We start from the raw sequence: 16,613 nt of genomic DNA on the forward strand, positions 1-16,613 counted from the left end.
CTGATACTTCTTGCTGCTTTTATTATGTGATGCTACGTCCAAAGTGGAGTGACACTATACGCTGTGTGCTGGTAAAAAATGAATCAAACATTCAAAAATCTGCTGTTTATATTGTGATATCCATGGGACAATTTAAAAATCAAAACACTAAGCAAACCAGTAACTTATTCTCCAAGCGCAGACTACTTTGTTATTATTAGCGCAGACTACTTTGTTGATTATAATGGGAGCAATTCAGTTGAGCTGTGCCACGCGTGATGCTTCCAGAGGTTACATTTAAAAGCTGAAAATGTGTCATCTGAAAGCAGTATATGGAGGTAGGAAGGTATCAAGACCCATCAAATGTGGCTCAGACAATTATAATTGATTATTGTTTTGAGTCTTTCTAGCTCTGGTGTTACTTAAAGGTGACATATTATGCCCCTTTTCACAAGATGTAATATAAATCTATGGTGTCCCCTGAATGTGTCTGTGAAATTTCAGCTCAAAATATCCCCCAGATCACTTATTATAGCTTGTCAAATTTGCCATTTTTTGGGTGTGAGCAAAAACGTTTTTGTGTGTATCCCTTTAAATGCAAATGAGCTGCTGCTCCCCACCTCTGTTCAGAAGAGGGCCGATCCCAAGCTTCGGATACAAAACACACAAAGAATCTCACTCATTCAAAATCTCAAAAATAACCAGTAGTGGAGTGCAGCCTTACGGAGATACTCAGAGTACTTAGACTGCATCTGGACCTTTCTGAATGGTTAGTGGATACATTTATGTAGTTGTTGTGGAGTTACATTGATTCATCTCATTGACTTGCATGTACAGTCATGTTTAACTTTTACACAAGTTGACATAGTTCCCCGAGGTCTGTATAAGACAGCTGTGACATTTTTTGGTCAAATAGTGTCCTGTGCTCACCTGTGCAGCCAACGATAGAACAGTTTGCATGCTTTACTCAAAGTTTTGCCATTGCGTTAGAACTGGTTACACTGTAGTCGCTTGTGAAAACCAAATGGCGACTCCATGGGTGGAAACGTGCAGATTAAGGGGTAGTAATATATAATAAGATCCCCTTCCTACATTAGAGGGGAGCGAAATCTGATCGGCTTATTTTTGGACATGCTTGCAGAGAAAGGCGTACCCAATTACAAAGTTAATGGGCTGTCACTTTTCTGGGTTGGTAGATGCACCGGGGACCAGATCATAGCACTTAAACACTGAAAAATTCAGATTTTCACGATATGTCCCCTTTAACATGAACATAATTTTTTTTAATGATGCTAGACTCATAAATTTGTTATGAATAATATTAATATTCTACATAAAATAACTTTATACACACATACTAATACTCATACCGTGCATGGTGTAAGATTTGGTCATACACCCACCCCCATATGGAGCTGAAATTTGATTTATCATTATGACTATGTCACCACATAAAAGCTCTATAGCCTAAGTAACCTCACAGGGTTCATGTCATTCATTTAAATCATCCCCACTTTCCTAAAGGAGGTGTGGTGAAAAGATAGCCCATTGATATTCAAATGAGGGACAAAGAGGCTTCTGTTAGATTTGATGGGCCATCAAACAGCATCAGTGTCTTACAGAAATGTCATGTAAGGCTTTGAAGGAGCAGGCCTGAGCGACGGTTTCACAGCATGGCCGGTGGAAATGCACTGTGTGCCCTTTTGAAGACGCTGACACAGTCCCTGAGCAGTCCGGAGCTGTTTCCACCAACCTGTCATGCTTCTTCTGGATGTTCTCCTGATTAAAGGAGGGGAGTAAGTATAAAAGACAGGGTGACTGCACATACAGTCATAAGCTGTTTTCTACAGCAGCCTAGATGGATCCCATAAGTCTCACATTCAGCTCCTTATTAATTTAATCACTGTACAATGTTTAGGCCTGTTTCACACCGCATGTATACAGCCTGTAAGTGGCACTATAGTGTAACTGCAACATGTTTTCTCTCTAAGCGTTTCACCTTTTTCTGTCTTTTAAAGGAGTCAATTATTTTAACTCTTTCCCCGCCATTGATGAAAATTTACGGTTTTCCATGTTTTCACTGTTCTACAGTAGGGAGCGCTATTACACATCTTCTGAAAGAGTATTGAATCTCCTGATCAAAACACATGAAACAAGAAATAGCATATGTAGCATATGTTGAATATAGATGGAAATGTAACCCATGAGGCAAGTAAAGTGGCAGCAGCATTTAATTGTTATTTTATTAATTCTATAAATGCTCTATCTCAGAGTTTTGCCAGTTCAAATTACTCTCTCACTCCTTTAGATACAGGTGCCCCCATTATGACTTTTAGAGAAGTGACAAACTTCAAAGTGAATTCAATCATCTCTTCTCTTAATGGTTCAAGGGCAAAAGATATATATGGGATGGACACAGCATTTATAAAAACCCATAAGGAGGCACTTATTCCATCTATTACGAAAATTATAAATTGGTCAATTAATGAAGGAGTGTTTCCCAGTTCTTGGAAAACTGCAATAATAACACCAGTATTTAAATCTGGTGATCATAGTATCATCAGCAACTATCGACCGATAAGCATTCTTCCAGCAGTCTCCAAAATTGCAGAAAAATTTATATCGGAACAGATTACAACGCATTTAAATGCAGGTTCCTTCCCATTACATCCGATGCAATTTGGATTTAGAAAATATCATTCTACGGAAACGGCTAATGTCTTTCTGTTGGAAAATATAAAGGCTAAACTGGAGAAGGGTGGGGTGGTCGGAGCCGTTTTTCTTGATTTAAAAAAAGCTTTTGATTTGGTAAATCATGACGTTCTAATTAATAAGTTATCAAAATTTAATTTTTCATCAGATGTAATTAAATGGATAAAATCATATGTTACAGACAGAAAACAATGTGTTCGTGTGGATAATAACATCTCCCAAATAACTGACATTAATTTGGGAGTACCCCAAGGTTCCATTTTGGGTCCCCTGTTATTCAGTTTATACATTAATGATTTACCTGAGGTCTGTCCACCTACTGTCACCTGCCAGATGTATGCTGATGACACTGTCATATATCTACATGCTGCAAACAAGAGGCAAGCTGCAGAAGAGCTATCAGTTGCATTGATCAATATATCCAATTGGTTAGCAAATTCGTGTCTTCACCTTAATACTGATAAAACAGTATGTATGTTTTTTTCGAAATCTGCAAACAAAGACCTAGACCCAGATGTCATAGTAGCAGGGAAAAGACTTCCAGTGGTCCAAGAGCTCAAATATTTGGGAATAATAATAGATTCACGTCTTTCATTTAAAACACAGGTAAAAAAGGTCATAAATAGAATCAAATTTAATTTGGCAAATTTCAGACACATTAGGAATAATTTAACTACACAGGCCTCAATGCTATACATTAATGCTATGATTTTATCACATATGAATTACTGTCTTACCAGTTGGACACAGACAGGTCGAACCACATTACGACCAGTTGAAATACTTTATAAACGAGCCTTGAAAACGTTAGATAAAAAGTCCAATTCATATCACCATTGTAAAATTTTAATTAAATATGATCTTTTAAATTGGGAAAACATGATTAAGTTTGCTGATATCTTACTTGTATATAAAATTTTTCATGGTATGGCCCCCCCTCCGCTCAATAAATTCATCCAACAAAATCTAAACGCATCCACTAGAGCGTCTACAAGAGGGGATTGTAAAATACCATGTAGAAAAAGTAGTTTTGGACAGTCAGCTTTCTCTTTTCGAGCAGCTCATACATGGAATACCATACCCACAGAACTAAGGAACAACACATCTATTAAATCATTTTCCAAATCCATAAAACATTGGTTATTGTCAAATCAAATATGCTGCCATAATACAGAATAATATATTTGCATTCATTGTTATAGTGGTGTCTCTGTGTGTGCATATATGTTGTTGATGTATTCAAATGTGTGTCTATTCACTTTGATCTGTGTCTACTGTGTATGACACTTGTCTTTGTTTTTTTGTTTTTGTTTTTTTTTCTTTCTGTTTTTTGATTAATCTGCCAGTTGTCCAGATCGCGAATAGTAGTGTTATTCGTATTTATTTTTATCTAAAGCTTTCTTATTGATATGTATTTATTGTATTGTTATAGTATATTTATTGTTTTTCTCTTAACCATCAACCTGCTAGGGACTGCAGATGAAAATTAGCCTGTATGGCTAAATCTGGCACATTTACATTTTGGACTTCGTCCTCATGTTGATTAATGTGCGTTGTCCCTTTTAAATAAATAAATCAAATCAAATCAAATCATATGCATATGTAAAATAACGCTATCATCAACAACATTAAATGAAGTTTCATGTAACAAAGTTCGGGAGGAGCACGTTCAGGTAATCAACCAATCAGCACAAGAGGAAGCTGGTATAAATAAAGCCTTTCCTCACCTTCTGTCTCACGACAAGTTTCTCAGCATCCCTTCAGCACCCCATCACCTCACACTCGGCTGGGTTTACCCCAGTATAAGGGGGGAGTACTCTGGGTTCGTGCCAAATTCTGAGCTCGGAGCCCTCCCTGGACAGCAAGCCAAATAGCCTACGCATAAATACTACATCAGATTCCATGTATGTGTGAACTTGTGAAACAGCATATAAATCAAAACTGCCTAATGTTACCGAATGAAATGTCGACCCAGGACGAGCTATAGGACTGTGTAAGCATTAGTTGTGTTGATGGACTCGATCGACTCCATCTATGTTTTGATCATCGTACTGAATCTGATCCAGATGTAGTCTTTTACAAAAACGTGATTTTCTCAGCTTTTTGCTCAAAATGTAACTTTTTTCATGATAACTTACCCACATTCAAGTGTTACCCACATTCAGGCCTCGCACCTTTTTTTTTTTGCGTATTCCGTGGTCAGGAATCATCTAAAGGAGTAACATTGTGACTTCACAAGATCCGGAAAAAAACACATTGTAGTCAAAACCATGTTCATTGTAATTCTTGGAAAGTGGATTCTGTTAAAGGGGTCACATGACGGTTCTAAAAAGAACATTATTTTGTGTATTTGGTTTAATGCAATGTCTTTACGTGGTTTTAGGTTAAAAAAAGGTTTTGTTGCTCCTCCATGCCCCGCCTTTCTGAAACGTGTCGATTTTTACAAAGCTCATCGTTCTGAAAAGCGTGGTGTGCTCTGATTGGCCAGCGATCCAGTGGATTGTGATTGGCCCAAATACCTTAAGCGTGTGAGGGAAATGTTACGCCCCTTACCATATTTGGAACATTAGCTCCCAAAGCAATAATGACAGTTGATAATGTCGGTACTACCTTATCAATTCGAGCCCAAATCTGATCCAGAAAATCCAGATGACCAAGCTGATCGATCAACTTTGCCAGCACGACTAGACCAGAACGTATCAGATTGTAAAGGTTTTATTTCATTGGGGACATAATTACTGATTGTAATGATTTTGGAGTGGACTTTGAGCTTTGTAACCTTGCAGATCTTTTTTATGCTCAAACAGCAACAAAGTGAAAAAGCATAATTGACCCCTATAACTAAATCTGCTTGCAATCACATCATACTCTATAGGAGACAGCTGATTGGTTCCTGCCGTATCACATCAGAAGCCAATGAAATTGCAGCTCAACTTTCAAATACTTGGTCAACATCTGCTGGAGAATTTTGCAGCACTCCATCTTCCCCAGCTCCACCTGTAAAGATCTGCTATGGGTAATTCACGTATCCTTAGTCTAGCAGCAGGATGTCGTGTGTGTATTGGCAGTAGCAAGTCCCGTACTTGCTCTGCAGCAGCAATAATCAACAGCAGCAGCAGGGTTGCAGATCTATTCCACCAAGACCAAACATTGTCATATCCATGCCAAACACTCTGAGAGTTGTCATGACAGAAATGCTATGTCAATAAAACTGCATCACCTTTAAGCCCTCGAAAATTAATCATTTTGCGAATCAATTGCTTCAGTTAATTCATATGACTTGCAAGAATAATATGCAAATTAACAGGTAACAACGAGTGAATATGCATGTGCGTGCTTGCAAATAAATAAATGCTACGTCAATAAAACTGCAGCACCTTTTAACCACAATCTGCCGCCTTTATTTTGCTGAGACTTCCAGGGGACACATGAGGATTTAGCATCTTACCGAAAGACTCGGATCCTGCTGAGAGCTCACCATTACAGCACATCAGTAAAAACTCATGTGCAACTGAACCGCTCTGATTACTGAATGGGGATTGCCCTGTGTGACTGGCAGCTCACATGGTGGTTTGTTAAATAGGCGAGAATTATTTGAATAAAAAAGCATAGTGGGGGGTGTGGGGGATGTGTGGTTGTAAGAGTCAAAAGTAACACATGTGTGAGAGATAGAGAGAGAGGAGAGGGAAGGAGTAAGGACAGTAATAACCATGCAGGAAGCATGCAGGGCCCAAAGGATACAATTAGCAATCAGGACATAGTGCTGGAGGCCTGATTACAAATGCAAACCATGTCTTCCTACAAATCCGGGGGTTATCAAACACCAGGCAGCCTTTGGTGAAGCCAAAGATGAGCTGTGCCCTCTGCATTGGACACGCTACTAACCGTATTCCATTTTACAAACACAGCTCTTTATAGGGCCGGGAAGACAATGAACATTTTCATTGGTTTGTTGTTTGGAGCGGATTCAAAGGACCGTCAAAGATGCATTTTGTCAAATGGAGTGATGCTCGCATTTTTATTTATGAAGGTTAAGTAATAAGCAAGCATATTGGACTAGTGTGAACATAATGCTTTATACTGTATACTGCAGATGTTTTATGTCGAAATAAACGCTGTCAATTTAATGTGTTATTTTTGTGATTAATTAAATGTAATTAATAATAAAAAGGATGAAATGTAATTTATCATGCCCCTGACATAATCTTTAAAATCTGTATGAAATGGAAATTCACCTAATCTATTTACTAAATGCATCTTAATGAATTTTTTTTTTTTCTTTTTTTTTTAAATAGACCTCATCATTTTTTATCAAAATACATACATTTCACTTGGATGTGTCACAATATGGAATAAATTATCTGTTGCTACTTCAATTACATGTCACATTTAAAATGTAAAATTATTAATTATTATGTTTGAAATTTCACCTTTTGAAACTTTATAGTATACATTTATATAATATTTTTAGACCAAGAATATTTAATTTCCCAGAATGCATTACGTGCGTGCAATTTAATTTAACTTCCTGTAGCGTGTGGCCAATTCAATTTAAATTCACACTCATCAGTTTCTCTGATTTTGAATTTTTTACAGGGTTCCCCTTCATATTTTTATTTAAAGAATGACTTAGTTATGTATTATTAATTGGCACTATGACAAACCACAATTTGTCTTTTACAGTAAAATCAAATCCTTAAATGATCCCAGTATACTCTGTTCTGACTTGCACTCTTTTTTCTTTTTCTTTTTTTTTTGCCTAATGGCAGATTCCTATAAATACCTCTGAGCATATCTCTATTGGCCGAGTTTCTGAACCCAAGCACAGCTTAATTCCTTCAGTATCTCCCTCCCGAAGAGCCAGTATTTTGACTAATGTCCCTAGACACCTTGAACTCCATATTGTGTGTTCCAAACTCCCTCTTTAATTTGTGAGAGAGGAAAAAGAACGACAGCTCACTAAGAAACATCAAAGCTCTCTTCTGCCCTCTGAGAACCGAAACTAATTTCTCCATACTTAAATTGCTTAAAGCGTAAAATGGACTGAACGTTTATTTCAAATTAGCCATAAGTTTGTTGAACATTCCCGAGACTCAACAGCACTGACCTAGGCAGAGTAGTAGAAACTACGTGTGAAAAAAAGGCCAGAGTTTTCATTTTAAAGTTATTAGATTTTTAACAAAAATGTAATTTGTACCAAGGGGGTGTTATTGCCCCACAGGTGGGGTAAAATGCCCCCTTTCTGAAAAAACAACAACAATTTGCTTTATACTTTTACAGCAAATTCATAGTGCAAGCAGTTTTAGCTTAAAATTAAAAAGACATGGCAAAATAACAGTATAGATAAATATTAATATTCATTAAAGGGGTCATCGGATGCAAAATTCACTTTTATATGGTATTTGCATATAAATGTGTCTTTGCAGTGTGTGGACACAACCACCATGCAATGAAACAAATCCATTCACTCCTTTTTGTTAATCCTCAAAAAGTCTAAACTCAATAATCAGGCCGTTTGGATTTTCTGAGCACTATGATGTCATTATGCTCATGCTCCACCCAAGACCACTGACGGACTGTCCCGTATTAGCATATTTCTGCCCTTAGCCATTCGACACCCATGGAAGAGAGGGATGGGGTGAGCAGTTGCTCATTATCATTTAAAGAGACGCACAAACAGGTCACTGTGAGCAGAGCTGTTTTTGAGGAGGTAAAAAAGGTGTTGTTTTACACAACCATTGAGGAATTTTAACCAAAGTATATTACAAACTTTACATGAACACTCTAAAGAACCATACCAACTTGTGGAAAATGGACATCCATGACCCCTTTAATGAACCATGCTGAAAATCAGCCTATTTGAAAAATATTGTTAGTTGATGCTAACTGGCTAGCTAACTTGAGGTAATTGTAAATATAAAGTCCAAATATTTTTATTCAACCACCTAGTTAGATTACATTTGATGGAAAAACAAAGGATGTGATGTTCAGACCATGGTAACTGCAGTAATTATGATAGTGGGAAGCGATGCCCCCTGGGGCGTTTTACCCCACAGACTAGGTTTGGATTATTTTTTTATTTTTTTATGTCATTCTAAAAATATAATTATATTTTCCTTAAATAACATGTTAATAAGGACCTAACTACAGGCTTTATTCTCATATCATAACTGTGATGTTCTACAAAACAACAAGCTTTAAAACACTTTTTTTCTTACTGCTGAAAATTAGATTACTTACTGTGAAATCTGTTTCTCTCAGGTACGTCGCCAGTGTAAGCGTCACAGTCAATACTTCTACATCACTCTTGTCAACTTAGTCATAGCAACAAAGTATCTTGTCTTTATCTATTGGTTATTTTGGGAAAAACAGTAGGGGTGGTTACCCCTAGAGGGCGTTTTCCCCAACTCTACCTTATTATTTTTTTCAGTCGCTTGACCAGTGTACATTTCTCAAAACAGCACCACACAATAGATTACCTGCAAAGCCTGTAACTTGCTCAAAATCTCTCAAAGGTAATTATTTATGTCAATGAACATATCAGTGCCATCAGAATGAAAAGTCCTTTTGTCATTGTTCACAAACAACATAGTCAAAATGCTTAGTCATGTTGTCAATATAACAGTGTATCTGTCAGTATTTTCAGATGTAAACTATGGCTACGATTTTGATGACAATGATCGAAAATGCACAAGACTGCAATTTATCTATCTATCTATCTATCTATCTATCTATCTATCTATCTATCTATCTATCTATCTATCTATCTATCTATCTATCTATCTATCTATCTATCTATATATAAAAATTTACACATTACTCTATGTGGGATATTGATTGCAAGAGACTGGACAGGATTCACAGTTACACTTTTACTGTTGGTCTGTCGACAAATTACAGTAAAATGTCATTGAGATATAAAGAAAAAGACAAGACTATAGTCAATCTCTCACACACACACTGTATATATACGTGTGTGTTTGTGTGTTACATTGATTTTGTCTCTATAAAGTAGGCTATATTTACTGTATAATATAAAATGCAAGAAATATAGCATTACAGTAAGTATACAGTATCACAGTATAGTGAACATTGTCTGACTACATGCAACTGACTGACTGTCTACGTTTGAATGATTGAGTGATTGTTCTCCCAACATTCGACTGTACCTTTTGACCTGATATCTAGCCCTTTACATTTCCCTTCATTAGTGAAATTCAAAATGCACCTCTGCAATTCATCAATTCAGGACACATTACAAAAAAAAAGTATCATAGAAATGTGTAGAAAATATGCTTGACAGTTTATGACAACTAGATCAACCATTTTGCATTTAATGACTTATACGATGAATTAATGACTAGATGTTTTGAGGGGTAAGACTATTGCACAGATAACTATTTAATATATTTTGAGCAACATGGCATTAACAACTGATAATATAGGAAACCACAGACAATTGTACATAATCAGTTGCATGAATGTACCAAAGCAATCGCAACATGTTCAAAAGAATGAGAAACTGCTTTTATTATGTGCACAAGTGACTAGATGATGTGGAGGTTGAACAAGTAGTTTTGAGTATTTCATTTCTGATATGAGAAATGCACCAAAGCGACTGAGAAAAACTGTAATGACATATTTTGATCAACATGACATAAGCAATTGATAATGTAGGAAACAGCAGACACTTGTACATAGTCTAATTGTACATAATTGCATGAATGTACAAAAAAGCATTTGCAATTTGTTCAAAAGAATGTGTATTTGCATGGTTTACAAAAACTGTATAGACAGTGGGTCTCATTCACTAATAATTGCGTGGATTATTTCGTATTTGTACGTACAGGAGAACTTCTCACGAAAAATCTCTGCCTAATTCACAACACGTTCGTACACACATTAATTTGTTCTTAAAATCGTTAGTACGCACAATTCACGCACAAATTTGTACATACATGCTTAGTGAATGAGACCCATGTCTAAATGCAATGATAGATAGATAGATAGATAGATAGATAGATAGATAGATAGATAGATAGATAGATAGATAGATAGATAGATAGATAGATAGATAGATAGATAGATAGATAGATAATGTGATCCTTGAATGCAACATGAAAGTGTCAAATGCAAATATTTAGTTGGAGATTTGGAACCGAAAAAAATGATAACAGTATTGATGATGATGATGATGATGCTAGAAATTAGAACACTTTCCTGTTAATAGACATCTCTATGATGGGATGCAGTTGTCAGATTATGTAAATCATGCACAAAAGCTCTTGGCTCCCTTGAACACTTCAAAGTAGCAGGGTTAGAGAGGGAATTAGTTTGCTGGCTAATCTCAGCTGAAGGAATGGAAGTTTCACTTTGTTAATATACCCGCATTTAATGGGAGAGAGAGAGAGAGAGAGAGAGAGAGAGAGAGAGAGAGAGAGAGAGAGAGAGAGAGAGAGAGAGAGAGAGAGAGAGAGAGAGAGAGAGAGAGAGAGAGAGAGGGAGAGAGAGGGAGAGAGAGACATCAAAGTGGAGCAATATTAATTTTTTTTCAGAGACCTTCCCTTTGATTTGTGAATGAGTTTGCACACGGGCAACACTTCTTATTCTATAACATTTATGCTGTTACTGTTAAATCTAGAAAAATATTATTTTATATACCGTATTTAATGAAGGATTTTAGTCACAGCTAATCTAATTGTTAATCTTACAAATTACTTGTGAAAAGGTCTGGAACGAGAGCCAAACTGATTTTTCCACTGTGTTCTAAATATTCATGCTACAAATGTAACCGTTTCCCAAAGTCATTTTCATTTTCTTCTGTGCAATTTATAAAGAGCCCCTAACTGAAATTATATGAAGACCCTAAATGAAATTTAGCGAATCATAATTGCTGGAAGAATACAAACATAAAGACCTTTTAGAAGTCATTTCAATGTTCCTGAGAGTCTCCAGTAGTGTGATTGACACTTGACATTTTATTCTATGAAGAACATTTTCTGTACAGGTTTGAGGCAGTCCATTAGATAATCATGTGACCAGTTTTAATAAGTTTGACCCTTGAATTCTAGTTCTCTAAATTAGTTCTATGGCAAGGACAGCATATGGCACCTCAATGTGTCATTTCAGTATTATGAAAGTCCAATCTGACTGTGCTTCGAAAATTTATATTGAAATTACATTTTAAAACTACATAACATAAGGATGGATGCAACCCCATGCAAAATCCAAATGTAGAAATTTGAGCATTAGGCTACATGTTAGATGACCCAATTGAAGGAATAAGTGCTGTCCTGTTGATAGAGTGATATTGATTTTTAATATGACCACAATTAAAGGGAACATATACTATTTTTTAATCATTTTATTTTTCCCCTTAGGTCAACAAGCTTGTCAAGGGTTGTTTTCTGCATCAAAAATAGATGCAATTTAGCTTTACATGACAATTTTAAGACCTCTTTTCCCTTTAGAATGGAAATCATGACACTACAGGCAACACCATTGTTTTTTGTTTTTCATGCACTGGCAAATTGAGATTTTGGGCTTTGCTTCCATAACATGTTTTCTTTCAGACTAGTGGAAAAACATCCAAAATACACATTTAAGCCTTCATTTTATTGCACTTTATCTATTTGCATCTGTAGATTTCAGCTTCAGTGCATATAGATTGCCCAAATAAAAAATAAAATAAAATAAAAAATGCACTGATACAGTATATATATAATTTTAAAAGTAATGTGTTACTTTACTAGTTACTTAGTAACTAGTTAAAAAAGTAATCTGATTACGTAACTGAAGTTACTTATAATGAGTTACCCCATTGAGCGGTTTAGTCCAATTTTTCTGAAGAGACACAATTGCTTTTTATGACAAACAGATTTAATTTAGGCTTTTATTCAAACGTAAGCATTGATCAGCGAACATAAACAGAAGCTTTGCAGTATTTACTATAAATGATTTATCCCGCATAAAAAAATAATGTGCCCTCGTAAATTTTTTATAAAATTAACTGATGACGTGTTTACTGGTGCAGGATAACCTGTCACTCACATGACATCACAGCAATAGCAAACCTGGGGTAAACATTGTTAGCGAACTGGACGCAAGTTCCGTTGAATTGTATTGGTAACAACAGAACTTGACAGTATAGCTTCGGGAAGCGCACCCCACAACAATCCAATCAATTCCTGATGGACAAAACCAAGTCTGGCCCTAAATTTTTTTCTTGTTCGAGAAGCCGTTTCACTTGGATATGTCACAATATGGAAGAAAAGACTTCCGTTTCATGCGGACTTTAACAACAGAAAGAAAAGAATGACTCATATGATCTAGTCTGAAAAGATCAATGAATATTTGATTATTTATGACATGAAACCAAATATGAAGAGACGTGGGAAGACTGAAAATGAGCAATAGAGACAGTCATCATGAGAGGACACGTCAGAACAACTTTGTTATTGTGTGTTGCATAAAAGTACGTTTTCTGAGAACTTTGAACTGTAACCCAATCATCATTGTTTTGACATTTAACAAGTGCTGCAGGAAAAAAGCTCTGGAGTCAAAACTACAATATACGACAAACCATTCTGCTACATCATTTCATGGTCATAATTACAGCATGACTGACAGGAGGGATGTCTCTTTTCATTTGTGGCTGTGTGTGTGTGTGTGTGTGTGTGTGTGTGTGTGTGTGTGTGTGTGTGTGTGTGTGTGTGTGTGTGTGTGTGTGTGTGTGTGTGTGTGTGTGTGTGAACAAAAAGTCTCCCCATGAGTTCATCATCCAACATCATGTCAAAGCACATAGTGGCGATGACGCATTTCAAATCCATCCTGGTGTTTAAAAAAATCACATTTGTGACATTTGCAGAAAATCTTTGTTTCTTTATTTTGGTTTATATGAATTGTAATTGAAATGTCCTCATTTGCACCAGACTGTCCTTAGCATCAGATTTGAAGGGGACTTCCGAGTTTGAAAGCAAGGTCAGTTGTGCTCTCATTGTCATGACTCGAGGCACTTCAACCTTCTCCACGGTATATCAGGAAGCCGCTGGCTCCATTATTTTCCTTCTTTTATGTCGGGCAGTATGTGGGAGATCCAGTCGCCATGGTTTCCCCCATCTGAAATAAAGGTAGACTAAAAACACAGGGAAATGTGACCATTAGCAGACACAGAAAGCTTAAAAGCCTGTCACATTGCATAATTGTCTATTATGTATAATTTTCCACAGCAGTAAGGCAAAGTCAGAAACAAAGTGTCTGTAACCACATGCGTGTGCACCTTAAACCAGTATATTATATATATATTATATATATATAAGTTTTAAACCAGTATATTTTTCCCAAACTGAATCTGTTTCAGTCCTTGGACCCAAAAACAACAGTGAGATTCATTTCAAATCTCTCTAATGTTCCCTTCTGTCTCCAGGGGGAATGTTTTTGTATTCGGCCCCTCCATAATGGCCTTGTGATGCATTACATGACGCACATTAAAAAAAGGCTAATAATGCCATGACCCATTTTCACTCTTTTTAGCAACTTAACTCGCTTTAACTCATACAATACAATTCCCCATAAGCTGCGCTCTGTCTTCTAAAGGATGTGGTTTTTACCCTCATTTCACTGAACAATGTGAGAACCATGAATAATCTGCTTTAATAACAGATAAGACTGTTTGATTGCTATCATGAACACATCAAGGAAGCTAGCTAAAATTCCTGCAGAAAAAAGAAATGGGAGGTGTGCTAAGATTTGATTTAAATAAAACAATACAGCTTTATTAAAGAACATATTTTGTACTCATATAATTTGTATTCCCATAAATGAATGGTTTTATGAAACATACTGAGACAAAAAGTGAATTTAGAGAAGTTGTTTAGCCATAATCAATTTAGTGATGTTCATATTTGCTCCTTGACTTTTAAAGTTGCAGTGACATCTGCTGGTTCATTCATAAAACACATCTTTCAGGCTAAACAGAGATCATCCAAGAAAGGTTGGCTGATATTAATTCAGTAACTTATTTATCCTTAAAATCAAACAATACATACAATGAATGATACATTATAAGTCTGTGTGTTTAGGTAGGCTATATGAGGGACTTAAGTTTACTGGCAGCATGAATATGAATATGGTCTCTAAATATTTTACACCATATAATTTAGAATGGAAAAGCTTTAGATAAAAATCCTTCTGACAATCCTGAACTTTGAATAACACTGCTTTTTTAGATGCTATAGACCTCAGTTGCAGACTAAAATTACTCTGGTAAATCTTCAGGCCAGCAGTTTTCCTGGACAAAATCTCCTAATTTTAAGACACCTTTTCTGGAAAGTGTAAAGCTCTAAAGCTCTAAAGCTCCTCCCCTCTGCCTCAATGTTGTATAAATGAAACATTGACACTGCCATCAACACAGCCGAAGAGGCTGAGACTGTACAACTATGAAGAAACTTGCCATGATTCTGTTTGTTACATTGCTTGCACTCTTTGCAGGGAATGGTAGGATTTTTTTTGTTTTTTTGCTGTTGTCTTTGTGGGTAGGGTGTTTGCATGTGAATCTTTGTGGATTAAAGTGAAAGATGAGAAATTTGAATTTAGAATACAGAGAAGATTGATTTTATACATTTATTATAGTAATATTTCTTAATAAGGTGTTGCTTATTAGACACGCATATTTTCTTTTCTGGATAACTTCTAATTGGATTTTTTCATAACATTTGTTTGTTTTAACCAATAGCATTAAAACTTGTGTGCACAGATGATACTAACATTTTATACATGCACAACAATACATTTTGGATATGATTTTGTCTCAGTGCATAATGCTGAAGTGCAGATTCAGAATTGGACTTGTGGCTATGGAGGACTCTGCCGTCGGTTCTGTTTTGACCAAGAATACGTTGTTGGTCACCATGCTTGTCCACGCAGATACAGGTATGTTGATATAAGATTACAATAAATTACTGAAAATATATTTTATATTTATATGAAATAGTATATAAATATGTAATATATAATATTGTATCTGTTTATAAATGGTCACCAAGGCTGCATTTATTAGATCAAAAACTCAGTAAAAACAGCAATATTGTAAAATATTACAATTTAAAATAAGTGTTTTCTATGTAATTTAATTATATAATGACAAAGCTGAATTTCTGAAAAATAATCATTTACATGCTCAAGAAACATTTCTCATTATCAATGTTCAAAAGAACAGCATTTATTTTAAATAGAAAGCTTTTGCAACATTACTGTCACTTTTGATCAGTTTAATGCATCATTGCTAAATTGAAGTATTCATTTCTTAATGTCTTTTTTTAAACCCAAACAGTATTGTATATAATACTTTAGGATTCATTAAACAAATGTAAAGGTCATAATTCCTAACAATGATTTATCCTTTTTTTTTCAGATGCTGTGCTGTGCGGTTTTAGCAAAAATAATAATCTTAGACCTCAACTGATGATTGATTTAAAAGCTACATCCTCAGAAGAATAATGTCATCACCAAAGAAATCTTTATGTAGGTTTAAGTGCTGATATGTGGTGAAATAAACAATTTCTTTATCATTCAAAGTAGTGAGTCTTTTGACATTTAACAAGGATTTTAAAAATATGAAAAATGTTCTTGTAAAAATTGTTCTTGTTTGAAAAACAAAGAAATCATCTGAAAATTGTGAGACACACAAAATAAAAAGCAGATGAAGTAATGAGGTGTGGAACAGTGCAGTTTTAAACATGAAGTGAGTAAAGCTGATGGGAGAGCTAAAGCATGCCACCACTGTAAATCCTGGATTACAATTAATACATGGTTCTTTTTCAAGAGAGGCATGCCAAACATTTCCAACATTTAACTCTATTCAGACTGTGATCCTATGAAAGTCAAAGAATGGTCTGGTTTAAGTGGTGCAGGCTTTGCTTTGC

At 35.6% G+C, this 16,613-nt stretch overlaps 1 protein-coding gene across 1 annotated transcript; it reads left to right on the plus strand.

Annotated features, from left to right (window-relative positions):
• The first annotated feature begins 15,096 nt into the window (after positions 1 to 15,096).
• defbl2 (defensin, beta-like 2) lies at positions 15,097 to 16,250 on the plus strand. Its single transcript, XM_084137617.1, has 3 exons — positions 15,097 to 15,186; positions 15,504 to 15,621; positions 16,103 to 16,250. Exons 1-3 carry the CDS (start codon positions 15,129 to 15,131, stop codon positions 16,122 to 16,124), a joined length of 198 nt encoding a protein of 65 aa, XP_083993743.1. The 5' UTR covers positions 15,097 to 15,128; the 3' UTR covers positions 16,125 to 16,250.
• Positions 16,251 to 16,613: the final 363 nt, after the last annotated feature.

The sequence above is a fragment of the Abramis brama genome (assembly GCF_963993115.1).
Source record: "Abramis brama genome assembly, chromosome: 15".
In the NCBI taxonomy this organism is placed as follows: domain Eukaryota; kingdom Metazoa; phylum Chordata; class Actinopteri; order Cypriniformes; family Leuciscidae; genus Abramis; species Abramis brama.

Excerpts from the sequence above, each read along its gene's own strand:
- defbl2 (XM_084137617.1), top strand. The coding sequence starts at position 15,129 with ATGAAGAAACTTGCCATGATTCTGTTTGTTACATTGCTTGCACTCTTT. Across the intron at positions 15,187-15,503 it reads TGCACTCTTTGCAGGGAATG|TGCATAATGCTGAAGTGCAG; the intron begins GTAGGATTTTTT and ends ATTTTGTCTCAG. Across the intron at positions 15,622-16,102 it reads GCTTGTCCACGCAGATACAG|ATGCTGTGCTGTGCGGTTTT; the intron begins GTATGTTGATAT and ends TTTTTTTTTCAG.